General features: G+C 39.5%; 2 protein-coding genes across 6 annotated transcripts in view; one reads left to right on the plus strand and one right to left on the minus strand.

Moving 5' to 3' along the window:
• LOC121871435 overlaps positions 1-15,387 on the minus strand; it is a 35,603-nt gene extending 20,216 nt beyond the window's left edge. For 3 of the 5 annotated variants that reach the window (XM_042373726.1, XM_042373730.1, XM_042373729.1), the window contains exons 1-6: positions 15,264-15,387; positions 13,460-13,640; positions 5,490-5,902; positions 1,837-1,950; positions 975-1,146; positions 17-211 (exon numbers count right to left, since the gene is read on the minus strand). In XM_042373726.1, coding sequence (XP_042229660.1) covers positions 17-211; positions 975-1,146; positions 1,837-1,906 — 437 coding nt within the window. In that variant the 5' untranslated portion in view covers positions 1,907-1,950; positions 5,490-5,902; positions 13,460-13,640; positions 15,264-15,387. Of the gene's footprint in view, positions 1-16; positions 212-974; positions 1,147-1,836; positions 1,951-5,489; positions 5,903-10,044; positions 10,146-11,042; positions 11,168-13,459; positions 13,641-15,263 lie in introns of those variants that run through there. The other 2 variants (XM_042373728.1, XM_042373727.1) reach the window with 2 other exon arrangements.
• On the plus strand, positions 11,051-17,390 carry LOC121871437 (single insulin-like growth factor-binding domain protein-2). The gene is made up of 3 exons (XM_042373733.1): positions 11,051-11,178; positions 15,241-15,361; positions 16,129-17,390. The coding sequence occupies exons 1-3, from the start codon at positions 11,129-11,131 to the stop codon at positions 16,366-16,368; spliced, it is 411 nt and encodes a 136-aa protein (XP_042229667.1). The 5' UTR covers positions 11,051-11,128; the 3' UTR covers positions 16,369-17,390.
• Positions 17,391-17,616: the final 226 nt, after the last annotated feature.

Consider the following 17,616-nt stretch of genomic DNA (forward strand, 5'->3'; position numbering starts at 1 on the left):
CGTTAGTGTGACTTACATGTAGTTTCCACCACCGAAGATGGGGAAGAGGGAGAAAGCCAGACCGTTGACATCATATTGGCCATCAATATGGAAGTCATCCATCCGCAAGTCAATAGCAAACTTTTCAGAGATACCAAGAGTAAAGTTGACCTGGCATATGATGAACTGAGCCAAGTTCTTCACCAATGTGTCGTTCACCGAGCCATCTAACCTGAAATTAAACGTTTTCACAATTATCATCGAAATGTGTTCAGCAGATCAATGAAATGTAATAAGTAAAATAACTCAAGAACCTGAACAAAAGGATTTACACTGTTTTAGTAACTTGACAGGATAAGCACTTCAGCAGCCACCAGGAATTCATATAGAATACTAACAATATTTTATAGATACATATAACACTCGTGATTTATTAAAGTTTATATCACTATATTTCAAGAATAATGTAAGTCTATCCCTCCATTTCATTATTATTTTCACATAAAATGTTTGCAGGGGTTAAAGACTACAGTATGTAGATAACATTCACATTGTCAGTATACTGTAGGGCAAGGAATGTATGTTCTTAGTGTAGGGTTTACCAAGGAGAGGAAAGCAATCACTGTAACAATGACTGGTATTCAACTTTAAGTGTCGCAAAGGTTATTTGAAAATAATCTGTCTGAGACGAGCACTCTGCTGTTACTCTGCAGAGCCTATGAAAGCTCGGACTGCAGATAAATAAACCTTTTGGATACCGAGTCAAAACACACTAGTCATCTTCACTTCATGCATGCAATGTTAACTTTAGGAGGAACTTTCCCAAGTTCACCAAGAATTGGGAAGATTCCAATAGGTGGGTCACCCACATATTCCAATTGAGTTTGTATTTTCGAAGTGATCTGTTATGGTTACTCATCTCTCTAGATAAGTTTACTACCCATTACAGTATACTAGGACATTAAGCGCGTGCGCACACACACACCTCTACCTACCTGAGACTTGACACGTCAATATGGAAGGGTATATAAGGGAAGGGACCCATGGGGTCGAGTGGTGGAATTCCAAGATCAGGTATACCAGTGGAGAGCAATGGCCGCACGCTCTCCAGTACCTTCACGATGATGGCCGCCAAATTGTTGTTCCCAGGGGGGTCTCGACACCCATCTGCAGGATAATGAGAGGGGATCAGGTGTCATTTGTGCTTGCCAATAATGCAGGATACAGGCATTACATATCTCAACGATGCTATCAGGAAATTTACCCATTAGGGCCAGTGTGGATATAGCACACTGTACACTAAGCCTTCGGGACACAAGGAAGCAGTATGGCCAATACTGCACTAGACCAACTTCACTTCCAGAATTTGTAAACCTAGGTACCCATTTAAAGCTAACTAAAGTATAATGTTTAACATGAATATGTTTGCTGTGTCCCCATTTTTTGTCAAATCAACTGCCTCGTGCTACTATTTTATTTTATAAGTTATGTACCATAGGAATATTAATGTTCACTTTTTACATTATTCAGGACATAATAACAAATCAACCTAAAACCTGTCGTCCATTAAGATCATCCAAGTACTGTAACAGGTGACCACAATGGAAGGTATGTGTGGACCAGAGACCGTGTTGGTCATTCGATTGGTCTTCGTCACTTAATCTTCGTTAAATTGTTATAATTCTCTCACCTAAAAAATATTAATACATGTAAAATAATAATAATTTTCTGATGGTGGGCAATTTCTAAGACAGTAATGGCACCCAGAGGCATATTTAGCATCCTTACAACACATCCATGAGACCAGACCCACAGGTACCCAGGTATCAACACAAACAATGAGACAGATGACCTTACCAGGTAGCTGGGCAAATGTTGTACCTGCCAGCAGCGTCACCACCAACAGTCTGCAGATCACGGGCCCCATGACTGATACAGTAGAGAAGAAGGTGTTGGTGGCTCTTGGTAGTACTGCAGGAGGACAATATTTATAAGCGTGTGTATTTGGGCACTGGCTTCTGGTACGAGAGAGAGAGGACACTAGTACAGGAGAATACCAGAAATTAATTGAATATACAGTACTACTATTGCAGCACTGGCAAAGACAGTGAATGAGCTAAAAAATCTGGGTAATAAGCACACAGAGGGAACAGCACAAAAAACTCCTACAGGGCTTGAAGCAGAGGAGAGAGGAGTCAATGAGGAACAGGGACAGACATGCATGGGTTATATAGTTATATACAAGAGGAGGGTAGTGGAAGCAAGAACGTCAGTGCAGAGCCAGGGGACAGATGGACACCTCCCACCCAGGAGGCGAGCGCCATGTAAACAATATCATCTCTGAACCACACACCGCAAAATACACTGTATTTAGTAAATGCTGCAGCTGCTAAGAACGGGGGGAGGCCGGAGTCACTACCAAGATCAGAGATGTTACCAAGAACAATTCCGGCTTGAATTCATGTACATTAATACCGACATTTTTTTTGATCAGGGAGAGGAGTTTGAAACACTACTGAAGGTACAGTACATCAACCTGATATAGTAAGTTGTTGTACAAGAACAGAAGAATCGACCTGGAGGAATAGGAGTTCAGAATAGACGGATATGACTCATTTACGAAACTTTCTCAAGCAACTTGCAAGAGGGTGTGGTTATCTAAGCTAGAAAGACCTTAGAGCCAGCCAGGAGAGGGTACAGGAGGAGGAACTATTTGAAGAATCAAAGTGGTGTAAAATCAAATTAAAGGGTGTATCTACAGATCCCCAGACTGCAGCTTATTAAACCAAAGGAACTTAAGAACCTAGATAGACAATGCAACGGTGCTCAATCCTAACCACCTCCTTGTCATGGGGGACTTTAATTATGGCGACATCGACTGGAGAAAAGAGACCATGCCAAATGACTTACCCAGCTACTCTTTTTGTAGAAACTTCGAGAGATAATTTTCTGTTCCAACATGTTAAAGACACGACTCATTACAGAGGGGAGCAAACACCCAAGCCACTGGACCTCATCATAACAAATGAGGAGGGTATGGTGGCCAAGCTGGAACACCTAGCCCCCGGTGGCACCAGTCACCACGTAACGGTGTCCTTCAGATTTAACTGTTACTTGGTTCACGACAAAACCAGGCCAAGGTTCAAATATTACACGGGATGAAGGGTATCCACTGGCATGACTCAGTGAGGTATAAGAACACAGACACTACGCTGAATATCATAGTCAGTAAAATGAACCATTTGATCGATAAAAATATACCCAAGACCAAACCCAGTGCTTCCAGGATACAATGAGACTGTTAAACATAAACCATGAGGCAGTCAGCAAAGTTGAGAAGAAAAGTCAAGAATTCGAGACGATTGGGTTAGGACAAACGATGAACAGGGCAAGAGGATGTATGCCAAATCCAGGAACCAAGCAAAGTCAGAGTGTAGAAGGGCCGAAAGGGTTCCAGAGACAGATTGCACATGAGGTCAAGTCAAACCTAAAGGTGTTTTACCGCTACGCAAAGTCGAAATAAAAAATGCGAGTAGGAGTATTGGACCCGAGACTTGAAGATGTTAGTTAGCAAATTCTGAACAGGACAAGGTGGAGGCATTGAACAGTCTTTTCCTTGGTGTTAACAAGAGAGGTCAGGGTGTCTACTGGTCAGACAAAACAAAATTCACTGGCTTTTCCAGGTGTAAATTTGAAAAATTCTATGTATTGTACGAACATTAATTCGGTATTTATTACGATAGAATAACAAAATTAAGAGGTTTTCAATAATATGTATTTAGAATTGGAAAATTTATGATGTTATAAATGATATTAATCAAGACATTGAAGACCCTCTCTGACCCACTCCAAACCCAGTGATGAACATCAGCAAAGACCCTGACAACCCCCCCTTCCGTATTTTTCTCCTCGGATTTGTGCGATTCGTGCGAGTGATCCTGGACGTCCCCAAAAAGCCGGAAATCCAGTAAAACCCCCAAAATCACACTCCTGATCCACCTATATGACTCATGATTAATATGTGGAATAATCCACTTAAATAAAGTCACATACTTATAAGAACAATTCATCTCTGACAATACTCATTGCAGAATTAGTAGGTATAACCTGTAATATTTGGCTATTTGATCACTAACATGAAATATGATTGGTACACAAACAATTCAGTTATTGGAGTGGACTATTTACTGGAATTTGTTCCTAAAAGTTTAATTATTTACCTATTATACAGTACAGCATTAATTTATGGTAAGATTGCTGTCAAAATAATAATAGTTTGAAGTTGAACTGGATTCACATAAATTTTCCAGGTTTCTTTGTATAATTTCTTGGCTTTTCCAGCTACAAATAAAATTTCCTGCCTTTTCCAGGTTTTCCAGACCAGTAGATACCCAGATAAACCAATTTTTTTTAGAAAATGCATATAAAGGTGATTTAAACTTACAGGCACATCCTTAGTCAGCATGTAAAGTAGTACATTGTACTTTTGTATGATATCTAAACAAAATCTATTTTTGGCCCCAAGTGCCGACAAAGTAAATCGATATTTTTTGGGAAAGTGAAAACCAACATATTTCTATAATTAAGATATTCTATATTTTTAAGAAAATGTATAAAGAGGTGATTTAAAACTTACGGGCACAGCATAATTTACTTTTTAATTAAAAAGAAAATATATTATTTGTGTGCCACAGACATTAAAACTGTTTGGGGCATGTAACGAGTAAAAATTTTTTTTTCAGTTGTATTGGAGTAAAAGTATTAGAAAACCATACTTAAGTAAAAGTACTAGAAAATTTGAGTACCCTTTAAATTTAAAAAGTAAATACCCAAAAACGTTACAGTACAGTACTCAAGTAAATTTATTGTTACTTTACAACTCTGCTATTAAGACAATTATCAAAATTTAAACACGTCGACCCACAGATCCTTAATCAGTGTGTAGATGATGTCCTATACCGAGATTTTGCGCAAAATTAATTTTTCGAACCATAAAAAGTATTTTGGGGGGGTCCAAAAATTAAATCTGCTCAAAATCTCAGTATGGGTTGTTTTCTGCGTGCAGATTAAGGATCTGTGGTCAAAAATAATTAAATTGTTATTATTAAGTGTCCTCATATCAATTAGCACAATTATCAAAACTAACCGCTCTTACCAGTGTCCTCGTGCATATTACATACATAGTACAAACCGGTAACATGCGCAATCTCCTAACAAACAATCACATAAGTACCAACGTACCTGCTTTGGCTTCTTGTAACAATGATAAAAGTTACTCAACTCTTTAAAAGTCTTACTGGTGAAATTATCTCTCAAGTTTGTAGCCAAGTCAGTTTTTGCTATTTCACCTTGCTGATTAATTGGTGATTTTTTTTAAGTCTTATATAGGTCAGGTTGACTTTGAACTGACCTGGAGAATTAGCGAGCTTTAAATCTCTTACTGATAAATTCAACTTAAAAGTCTGAACTGATCTTAACCCCCTCCTTCTTCCCTTCCGCGGCAGACTAACCTTCGCGAGTGATCCTCAAGGAGCCTAGAGACAGAATGAGTTGTGGGAGACGCCGTGGGTTGATACAGGGGCCAGTGTTTACCTCCTGTGAACTGTGTGGGCCTTATCGTGCCTCATACACCTGTTGGTACTGCGGGGGGGTTAGTGGATGACGAAACGAGTAGAACAAAAATTCACTCACCAAGCAAAACTAACCTCAATTAACCTACAGTTAATATTGGGATGTCTATAACCTGCCCGGTGAGTTTTTGTCAGACGCGTTTTTTGTTTTTGTTTTTTTGGTCGAGGCTGTTGGGTTGGGTTGGGTTGGGATGGGTTGGTGTGTAGCATGTGGCTTTCCGAATATCAACTCTTTCCTTTTGTGTTAATCCTTTTCTGCCATCTTCGCCGTTGTTTTCTTTGGATTCCCTCACCTGGAAAAGAAAAGAAAAAAGAACATTTATTTTCCTAAGGTGTGATAACTATAAGAAATCCACCAACCTTTAACCTTCAGCTGTAACGTCGACATTAGATTGGAATTTTAGTTCTTGATCAATGGCTGATTGCAAGTTAATACGATGTTTTGTCACAATAATTTCGGCAACATGCTTCGCCGCCATCCAGATTATTTTCAACTTCATAATATAACAGAGAATAATATTAGATTTTGGTGAATTTGAAATAATGACACACAAGACAATGATAACGGATGAAAAACACAATAAAAGGACATACAAATGACGAACAGTAGAAGAGGAATAACAAATGAAGAACAAGACGATAAACAAATGAGTAACGCCACACGACCCAAGAAGCGCGGGCGACAAATGAGTGGAGTGTAGCCGACGCATTATAAACTAGATCCAATTATAGAAAAAGATTCTCAATGTTAACTTTGCCCCCCCCCCCTAAATGATACTAAATAAGCTTACTGTAGTTGCAGTAGAGCCTCGGTATTAATTTTACATTATTTCTAGTCGTTTATTTCATGAATTAGCTACAGACAACAAGATGGGTGCAATTTTACGTCTTCACTTGCAAACAATATTTATTATATTTTGAAAACCTTGACCTTGGCGATACACTATCATGAAAACTATTATAGGATAAAAAAAACAGTAAGTAAAAAATTATGGACATTTCTCACTGATAAACAGAGTAAACAACACGTTCCCCTCAGACTTCTTCAAGGTCAATGCATTTTACGCAATTTTCCTAGGTATCTACATTGTCCCCATAATAATAATAATGTTATAGTAATATGCAACAATGATAAGATTAATAATAAAAGGAAGAAAAAGATGAATGCTACTAATAATAATTATTATTATTTCAAGTTAACCTCCGAAAATAAAAGAAACTCACTGTTTGTTTCTCCCATTCTGTCTATCTATCTCTATCTGTCTGTCTGTCCCTTTCTATCTTCATCTCTGCGTGTTTAACTGTCCCGTCTCTCTTCTGTTCCTTGTCCTCTGTCCCTGGGAACCTGTCAGTTGTGACTCCCTTTACCAGTGGCTCGTGTTGCCACCCACCCATCTCTGGCCACTCTTACCCCCTAACCTCTCCTTCCACATCTATCTATCTTTTCCAGGGAATAATAGTAATTGGAAGCATGTTATTACGATTTACAGAACTCCACAAGCATTTAAAACTCCTGTAGGAGTCCTAAAAAAAATACTAAATAAATAGTTGAAACAGTGTACCGTAGTGAAAAGATCGAAAATTTAATTCTTATAAAAAACGTATGATAATCGACAAAAGTGTAAAATTCTCAAATATGAAAAAAGTGGATTAATAGAAAATGATAAGTATAATAAACGGAGACTAATACTTCAAACTGTTAAAATATGACAAAGAAAAGAATAAACGAGAAGAAACCAGGATAGGCGGCAGGCATGATGTACTGTACAAGAAATTAGCTCTTCGTCTGGTTCCTTGCCCTCATTTTTAAGTGTTTTAACCTAGGGCAGGGTTTTCTACCTAGGGTACAGTACACCTGGGGTTCACGTTTATCTTATCAGAGTCTTACATGTGCGGTATTATGTATGGATATAGTTTCCATTTTATTTAAAGTTAGTGATTTTTTTTTTCCAATTGGACAATAAATTTTGCCATCGAACTTCATGAAGCAAACGAGGCAAAATAAGTGGTTACAGTTGTTAGAATAAATATTAAATAATTGTGTACAGGAGAAAAGTTGAGATGTACGAGCAAATTACATTAATAATTTACATATGCCCTCTTCCTTTCCAAGTTCATTAGGAATTCTTTGGCCCGGACCATGGACGTACTAATTTGACTCACGCAGCGCAGCAAGTGAGAGAATGAAGCGCCTGGCGACAGTCTGTGACACAGGGCAGTGTGATACACGCGGTCAAGATCATCTAAAATCTAAATAATCATTTTTTTATAACACTAAGAATAGGGTTTGTTGCGTTACATTTATAGTCTCGTACACTTAATACATAATGATCAAACATTTATTAGTTAAATTGCCTGCAATTTCTGAAAATGTTAAGTTAATTTTATTTTTCTCGGAAGGTCAAAATATTTAGTTGATTTACGATAAAATGTTTCTAAATACAAGTGATATAGATTAGACAGTTAAATTAGACAGTACATTTAGATACTGACCGTCAGTCACTGGCATGCACAATTCGTAACTTTCTTTTTAATATAAAAAGTTGCTGTCTCAATTCTCGTTACCGTAGACTAGAAACAGTCGATGGTGAAGAACCCTATTCAAGTAAACCGGGTTTAAATTGCGTTGTTAGTTTGTTTACCTTAGTTACAAGAACAGCTGTTCCTGCTCTCAGCTTCTACAACTCTACTGCACCTGCGCCCCAGAGTCTTGACACCACCTAACATTAACTAATCTGTGTGTGCAAGACTCATCCTTATCTAAATTGACCTCACCAAATCGAATCTGTTCAATCTTACTTATCACAACAAACCCAAATCTAACCTCTCCTAACTTAACATACCCAAAGCAAATTTAACCTATTCGAAGTAAATATTTTTCAATAGCAACCAGGACTGACAAACAGAACTTATCACAATCAACCCTAACCTATACAAACCAAACCTGACCAATGTAATTATAGCTCACCTGACCAAATAATCCTCTTAAACTTCCCTTCCTAAAAACTGTGTAACACTCCCACGACCAAAGACCTCTTCATTGTCAAAAAAGGTCACTGAACAGAGGCATTAAACAACTTCTTTTCCTCGGTGTTCACAAGAGAGGATGCGATTAACCTTCCTGCGTTTGAGGACACATGGTTCGACACAGCACTGACCCACATTATGTTCACAAAAGAGGGTATTAGATCTAAACTCTCAAAGCTAAAGGTCCATAAGGAACACAATATTTATACGAACAAGTCATGAGTTTCCCCTTTCACGTTTTCTCTGAAGGTTGGCATCGAAATATTCCCATTTTCTTTAAAGTCTTCAGGCCATCCTGAGACCAGCCGGGCTACGTCAATTTGCTACATCACAAAAATTCAGTCTTACATACAGAAGTAAATTTCTTAGATTAAAACATCTAACAAGTTACGGTTAGTGCCCATCTATGATGACTGTCTCTAGATATTGTACCAGCAGGATGCACTGATAGGTTGTTGCAGCTTACTTTCACAAGAATTCCTTGTTTCGCTGACCAAGGTGGGGGAAGGGAATCAGTGGCCTGTGTAGGATCATCTCATTGTTCGTGGTAGTCTATCAAAGGCTATTTTGAAGTCCAGTGCTCTCCTCGATTACATGGCTTGTAGGTGACAGATCCATGGCTCTGTTACTGATGATCCTCCAGTAGGTGGCTGATCCATGGATGTTACTGACGGATCGTTCAACAGATGGCTGATCCAGGGCCACCTACCTGAGTCAAGAGCCCACGTGTGAAAGCTGAAGATCCTATCAACGGTGTACAGCAAACTCCACGAGTATATGGTTCAGATATTCAAGGAACAGAGGGATACTGCCGAGGCTCAGACCACACCAGCATAGCCAGAGGTCACAGTAGTGGAGGCAGGAGCACTAGCTAGGCTCAGACACCAACTTCTCCTCCTCTACGAGTTACTTGTGAAAACGGCATACCTGGGCTGGTGGTCTCATTTCCAAATTTTCTAACCTTCGAGGCTGATCAGACAAAATGTAGGCGGACAGCGGAGGTGGATATCGTTTACAATTACAGAACCTTTGGGTAAAATTAATCTAGTAAAACACCAATGGCCCACCTGATTCATTAACTCTTACTGTACATGAAGTGGTTAGAGACCTGAGACTGACGACCCATAAATGAACAGTGCGGATACAACCCGCACACTCGGCCGCCTCAGGTGGGTAAATAGAAGGTACCATGGATTGGAACCAGCGAATCTAAAGACAGTAGGCCAGCGCTCTATCCACTTACCCACCGAACCCCTTGTAAGTACCCAGATGAGTACAAAAAACTAACATGTAACTTGTTTTCCTAATCAAGCGTAAAAAGTCTACAGATTGAATGAAAATGTGTCATCCTTAGAGTATACAGGTATTAATGTATTCTAATAAAAAAGTCAAAAAGCTATTGTACTACCTGATTCACGTCGATATTAAGCACAACTAAATCCGATTTAGTTTACTGTGTGAAAGACGAGACTTCCTCACTCAGCCCATCGTGATCCTCCTCAGTAATTCTCTCCCACGATATGACTAGGCAGTATCAAACTCAAACTCATAAACTACCCTAACTGACTCCCCGACGAACCTAATCTATTTCCCGGGCAAGATAAGCGATTTATTTACATGTTATACGCGTCGAATATTCTTTAAGTTATTTCAGTATTGTTTTTCCTAACCTCATATTTCTACGCAAAGTCTTTTTATTTGCCTCAACGTGTCTCATAAGTCATAGAATTTGTTTTTAATTAAGTTGATCTGGGCAAAGACGATTGTTTGATTTCGTTAATGAGATTGGAACTGAATATTTAAACTGCAATTTCGGGACTCCGATATTATAACTGCCATTTCCAGTTCCTTATACAAAGTCTTGACAATGCTGGAAAGACAGACTTTTAGACATAGATGCTTTCCTGTAAATTTGTATTGGTTTCTTATTATGATTTCAATTCATAGGGGAGTAACAAATATTTTCAATGGTTAATTATTTGTGATATTTCTTTTCGTCGGCGTTCCAAGTGTTGCGTGGTCGTAGACGTTCATTCCGAATTTTAGGGATTTTATTATAATGTATCGTAGTGGGATATTTAAGCCACTATCCGTTTATAGTGCGAGGATATTAATGGATTCTGGTGCAACATAATTAATCCTATTGAACATGAACAACTTAGTCACTCTTTATTAACGGAGTGGTACTTCCGATCACGAGGGGAAAGCCAGTGTGTTTGTTGATTTATTTGTTGTTTGAGTGTGGTACTGCCACATCATGTCTCTGCAACACCTTCCCTCATCACACACGACCAACAAGTGGCAGTAGCAGAGCCCAAGTGTGACCCAGGATGTCCCAAGTGTGGAGCGAAGACCAATAAAGTAATCAGAAGACCTTCATAACAGTGGCCAGCAACAGGTTCTCACCAGTGTGAGCCCCGGCCCCGGGCAGACGCAGTGCCCCTTCCTCCACGCCGCAAGTTTTCGCCCTGTGTTTCACCGTGAGCGAGAGCATGAGGCCCCTCCCTGCACTCGTCGTGTGTTTGGCCACCGTCTTTAGCAGGTGAGAAGCCTGTGTGTGTATCTCAACTCCTGGCGAGGACGTGCACAACACAGCCAGGGTGGTGTGTGGGGGCTGGCAGCTGAGGGGCCTACAGTTGTCACCACTCCAAGGGACCAGCCCTTGGTTTGTTTTTCGTTGCACAGTGTTTTCTTTCGTATTGAGTTTCAATACTATCTGTGTTTAGGGAATAGAGAGTGACTATATATTCTGATTTTGGATATGGGGATGTGGTGCAAGTTTGGCAGTACGTGACACAGTTATTGGGTGGTGTGGGCGTGTGTGGGGTTAGTGTGGTCGAGATGGTGGAGGGCAGGTTGGCAGGGTGCACACACACACAAGGCCACAACTGTGCCTGACTGCTGTGAGATACGCAGTCCCAGCCGGTGGTGCCGACCCCCCAACCCCCCCTCATCCCCGCCTGAGGTTGCCAGCTATACATTCACTTATGACCGCATATGGATTACACGATTTCAGTAAAAATATGAGTTCTTCTATGTTTAACATGTTATACCTGTCGTTCATCAAATGAAACTTTATTTTAAAAACATCCGTAAAAAAATTGTTAATTTTTAACCCTCTTATTACCATTTACCGGCAATTGAATTTTCTATCACATATATTAGAGAGAGTCGCGTCAGAAATGACTAAAATGCAGGATATTAGGCTGTCAGGGATGGCCAATAAATTTCTGCGAACTGGGTGGTGGCACTGCCAGGTGGATTGCCAGAGGTTCCAATATCCTCCTCCAAATTTAACCGAATGTATGTTAAGTGTTTTTTTCCTCCCTCACCCACCATACTACTTTAACATTTTGTCTCTCACAATGAAGGTATAAATACCAACCAAGAGCACTAAATTATTGTTGTATTTGAATCCAGATGTAAACTAGTACAAATGCTCTCTGGAACAATAAGCCTCCATTGGTTATTTCCGTTTTGTTTCTCAAGTGAAATCAACTGCTGGCCTAAATTATATATATATATATATATATATATATATATATATATATATATATATATATATATATATATATATATATCAATCCATAACACGCCCAATCAATTCAAGTGTGTTAGGCTAATCTCGTGTCATTTTCCGGAAGCGACACACGTTTACAAAATCGTAACAAAATAACAAATATACCCAGGACATGCTAATACAACAGTACAGTAATATGCGGCTACAGTCTTGGCCGCGAAACGGATGTGACATCATAAAAGGATCAATTAGGTTGTGGCTTGGAATCAGTGACGCGCCCCGCGTATGACTGACGCACGGCTAGATATCCTTGTGTGCTGTTCTGACCCAGCCACATACAGTACCATTACTTCAAAACTTATAGAAGAACATTAAGAGTATGTATTCTTATTAGCTTAAACTACACATATAAAGGTAAATTCGTTATAAATGCTAAGGATTAGTACTTAACCAGGATCAGTCACTGAATTTTATATAATGGTGGAGACCTAAACAAATTTGATTCACTCACAAAAAAAAAACAATTACAACTGGTCTAGTGCTCGTGTCGTTCCTGCCGTCACCAATTCAATTTCAATTGTTTATTCCTTGATAGAGGAAGCGGGATCCTAGTGCTGTCACTAAGTACCCCTGTACAATGATACCAGAAGTATCTGGCAAGTGTGACAAGTATATACAGTATAAATATTATAAAGGGGCTTACTAAAGCCTAAGGAAGGAAGGAAGGATATTCCTTTAACACATAATCAATGTTATTTACATAATATCTGGCCAGTATGGGGTGGATCATCGTGTCTCTGTCAGGGGGTCGTGGAATGGTGATCCAGCAGGCGTCACGGAAGCGTTGTGTGTGGGGGACATCTTAGGAGGTAGTGGATAAGGGTGCTGCTGTCGGGTCTTCTGCATAATGCACAAGAGCGTTGCTCAGGGGATGAGGGGATACCAATCTCCCAAGCAAAGTCATACCCAATGATGATACGGGCAGCAATCACGTCCCCTTTCCGCGACCCTTTCCCGTAGACGTACGAGAGGTGTGCCGTCACCTTGGTATCTTCACCGCCCTTCCAACAACTTCAGATTAATCACCGTAATAAAATCAGAGGCACATCTATTTCTAAAGTAATCCCGTACAAATAAATAAAAACAGACACTATTCAACAACCTATTCACTATAAACCTTCGATGTGATTAGACAAAAAAACAAAAAACACTCTCCAAGTATAGCGAAATGAAATAAACCCGAAACCCGAGTCTATTATAACCGTCACTGGTGTGTGGGGGGTACAACTAATGTCCTACTTACTGTCACGGGAGTACTGACGGGTGGTTGGCTGGCTGGCCCTGTATGGTTCACCTCACCCTTCCCTCACTTCCTCTCGCCACCAGCTGTTTGTGAGGGGCTTTTTATATACGTTCTTCATATCTTGCTTCTTCATTCATTTTTCTCGATGTAAATGTAGAAACCATTATTATATATTTTTTCACTGTAAAATAATGTGGTTAATGATGAAACGATTAATAATACTGTAATTTATTTTGCTATTTTGATTATTATTATTATATTACCGACTTTGATATTTATATGATTTTGATATTTGACTTTTATACCTGACTGACTTTCTTAACTTTGATACTGTACTTGAATTTGAACCCCTTGACTTTGATACTTGAATTTGAACCCATGAATTTGATACTCGAGTTTAAACGCATTGAGTTCGATACTTGAGTTTGAATCTTGACTGACACCTGCATTTGAAATTTGTCTTAAAAAATCTGACTTGAAATCTGACTCGAATACAACACAGTTAGTTTACATAAACAGGTAACTCCTCTAAATCTCAAGTTAATTGAAATCTGTATGAAAACATCTGAAATCTGCCTGTGAGAATCTGTAAACCAAGGATACCTGAAATCTGCCTGCTAGTATCTACGACCTCAGAGATATATCTAAAATCTCCCTGTTAGTATCTGTAACACAGTCACCTGAAGAGGACATATTCTACAGCTATTTTTGAAGAAGCGAGAACAAGATAATTAAAGGCATCACGTTGTAGATATGTGGCTTAATTTCCTGAAGGGATTATTAAGAAGACCTAGAACTTCTCCTAAATTAGTGTAATTCTCTTCTGTTGTCCGATTCCTATAGACCTGAACTCATGCATCTGTCCACACACAGGGATGGTGAAGATTCTGACACTACAGTATAGAATTGTGTTGCGGGGATGGATAAAAAGGTGCAACTGATCTCTTTAGTTTGATATTAAGGTTTGATAAATGAATTCAAATCCCTTAATAGTAATGCAGAGAACTAACCAAACCTATAATCAAACCCACACCTTACCTAAATATCACTTCTGAAGAAATAGCGAAGTAAAGATTGTTTTGCCAATAACTATTTCTGACTAAGGATAAGAACGAATTTTGTTCATTTACGCCTAAGCGATTAATTCATTCTTAAATTTCAAAGAAGCATGGCTACTGTAACTTGTGTTTGGGGCTAATCTGGACTTTTCCTAAACTATCACGTGACCCACCTTTAAAACTATCAAACTTTTCACCCAACGTAAGGCAATCCTCTATATAAACTAGGCAGGATCTCTTTCTTTCATAGCCACTTCGAGTCTTGAACAGAATATAGTACCTAGTCTTAGTAACATCTGCCAGAGTCACTGTTCATAACAGCTGAACTTTCCAATATCTGTCGACCCCATGCTTTACCAAAACACCAACAGGTTACACCACCCTCCTCCCTGCTGTTGCTCTAAGGTCGTCTGGGTACGATTTTATGATTACTCGTTGTTCAGTATCTACTAATTACCTGTATTCCTGTCTACAGCTTCCAACTGCTTTCTGTCTTCAGGCCTTTTCTAATTACTCTCTTTAGGTCCATACTAATTACTCTCCCTTCAGGTCCATACTAATAACTCTACCTTCAGGTCCATACTAATAACTCTACCTTCAGGTCCATACTAATAACTCTCCCTTCAGGTCCATACTAATAACTCTACCTTCAGGTCCATATTAATTACTATGTCTTCGGGGACACCTTTAACACATATCTCAGGCAAGTGTTTGTCATTTCAGCGTGAGTTCTCTGTCTTGCCTACCTTGTCGTGAGGTCACCTGTGAGATGCCAGCTATAGTCAATTACTGCTCATGGGGCCTGGTGCTGGACATGTGTGGCTGCTGCTACGTGTGTGGCAAGGTGCGTATCCTTAAGGGAGTGGGGGGGCATACCTGGTTACCAATACACCTGTGGTAAAAATAATTATTTAGATAGAAGAGCGATAGACAGCCATATCCAAACAGCATCTTATATTTTAGATAAACATTCTTACAGTAAGCTGAGCAGTGATCACCTTGTTTAGTATCAGATTTTAAGTGAATGGTTCATTATCTCACCCAGGTAAATAGTATGAAGACTTAGTTGATAAGCTAATGATCTTATTTGACATCCAAGCAGGTAGATAAAGGTGTTCTATAATAAAGATTAAATCACAATAAAGTCAGGAGGAATCATACCTGCCGTCTCCTCAGTACATCTCAGGTGTGCCTGGACTGTGGTCTTGTTCTCAGTCTTGTCCAGCCTTGCATAAAATGAGTGTTCGAATGGTTGTAGGACTATACTCCACACAGGGTATCTGTCGGAAATTTTAAAGTTAGTGAAACAGACTTTACAGAAGATATAATTGTTTTTGCTTATAATATTAAAGTTCCTGATTATAGGATAAATATTTGAGCCTAAAACACATTGTATTATGACCAGAATGCCTGTATGTTCCTTTATGACATTAATTTTAATGGTCACCAAGTTACTCAGCTTAAACAAAGACGCGTATACAAGATGTGCCCAGCAGTCATCACGAGAAGTAAATATGTTTTATTAGTTGAAATGTGTCGTTACTTTACCCTGAGAGTTAAATATGTTTCAGAAACATTTAGACGTGTTAACTCCCCTTCCTAACTTCGCAGGGACCGGGAGAGACGTGCGGCGGGCAGTGGGCGTGGCACGGGCGTTGTGGACGTGGTTTGGACTGCCGTCACGCCACCGGGAGCAGCAAACCCAGCAGGGGTGGGGGCAACGCGCTTGCCCTACTGGCCATGGATGAGCCTGCCCGCTGCCACCACAGGAACGACACCGTGGCCGACAAGATCAACACCTTCTTCTCCTGGATCTCCTCTCTCTTCCAGAACGCTCTCACGGACGACTAGATCAGCCCGCCCTTTTATCAACTCTAGTTAACAGGCAGGCCCGTCGTCCACTAATCCGCGGCTTTATGCGCTTATTGAGATTCGTCGAAAACTAAATCACGAGACAACATTTCAAGAAATTACTAAGTGTGGGGTGCTGGGGCAGGGGCAGGCATCAAGGTTTATTTTCAGAAATCGTTCAGTCTTCTCGGTTGCGCTCCTCTACTGTGGTGATGGTGTTTGAGCAGGTCGTGGTGATCCCCAGTTGTCTGTTTCACTTGTATTTTCGGTTTTGTCCATTATTTTATATAGTGATTGATGGGGAGGCGTAGAGTATGAGGGGGTTTAATAACAAATTATCAAGGGTTAGAATTTAAATCAATTACCTCAACTGCCCTTGCGTACGACCCCACTGGCTGCAGCAGGAACTGGTTCGGGCAATTGTCCAGCTCCTACTAAAATTAGGAATATATGAAATTATTTTGTACACGCATCTACAGTTTTAACACCTTGATTTAACCAATTAATCCCCCAAAAATAACTCCACTGTTTTTAATTCCCTGGGTGGGGGGAAGTGCCTGCCCCAGACCACTCACCGATTGCCTGAGGTCTGTGGCCATCGGTAGCGCCCCTCACCTGCGGCGCTCGGAACATTGTTTTTTTGTTCTTACGCCATTAGCAGCCCTCTTATTACCGTGACACCTTTATGCTGTAACACCTTTAAACCCTAATATCATAACACCTATATACTTTTAGCACCATAACATATTCGTATCCTTGTAATCGAATACATTTATAAAACTTTGAGCCTTAGTCCTGCAAAATATTTGTATTTGAACTACTAATAGTTTAGTACCTTTGGACTGTAAACATGTGTACCTTAGGGCTTAGGACCTCTGTAGTCTAACTCATGTGTACCTTAGGGCTTAAGACCTTTGTAGTCTAACTCTTGTGTACCATAGGACTTACCACACATCTGTACCTTAGTACTGAAACATTTGTACCTAAGTATTATAACAATTGTACCTTAATACCGACAGATATTTGTGCCATTTTACTCTAAAATCCTTCTTCTAAGATATTATCGAGCCTTCATGATGTAAAAAAATGTACTTTAGTACTTTTACAACTCTTCATTTATATCTACATAACTTTTAAAGGTAACAATAACCATAAAATACTACTGTAACTTTATATTTTTTTCATCATAACTTTTACACATATTTTACTTTCACATATTACCTTCTACTTTCACACCATAACTCTTTC

This window comes from Homarus americanus, unplaced genomic scaffold, assembly GCF_018991925.1.
Source record: "Homarus americanus isolate GMGI-L3 unplaced genomic scaffold, GMGI_Hamer_2.0 scaffold45698, whole genome shotgun sequence".
Lineage (NCBI taxonomy): Eukaryota > Metazoa > Arthropoda > Malacostraca > Decapoda > Nephropidae > Homarus > Homarus americanus.

Bases quoted from the DNA above. Each gene is read 5' to 3' on its own strand.
- LOC121871437 (XM_042373733.1), top strand. From the start codon at position 11,129: ATGAGGCCCCTCCCTGCACTCGTCGTGTGTTTGGCCACCGTCTTTAGC. The intron at 11,179-15,240 runs GTGAGAAGCCTG...TTGTCATTTCAG, and splicing joins TTGGCCACCGTCTTTAGCAG to CGTGAGTTCTCTGTCTTGCC. The intron at 15,362-16,128 runs GTGCGTATCCTT...CTAACTTCGCAG, and splicing joins GCTGCTACGTGTGTGGCAAG to GGACCGGGAGAGACGTGCGG.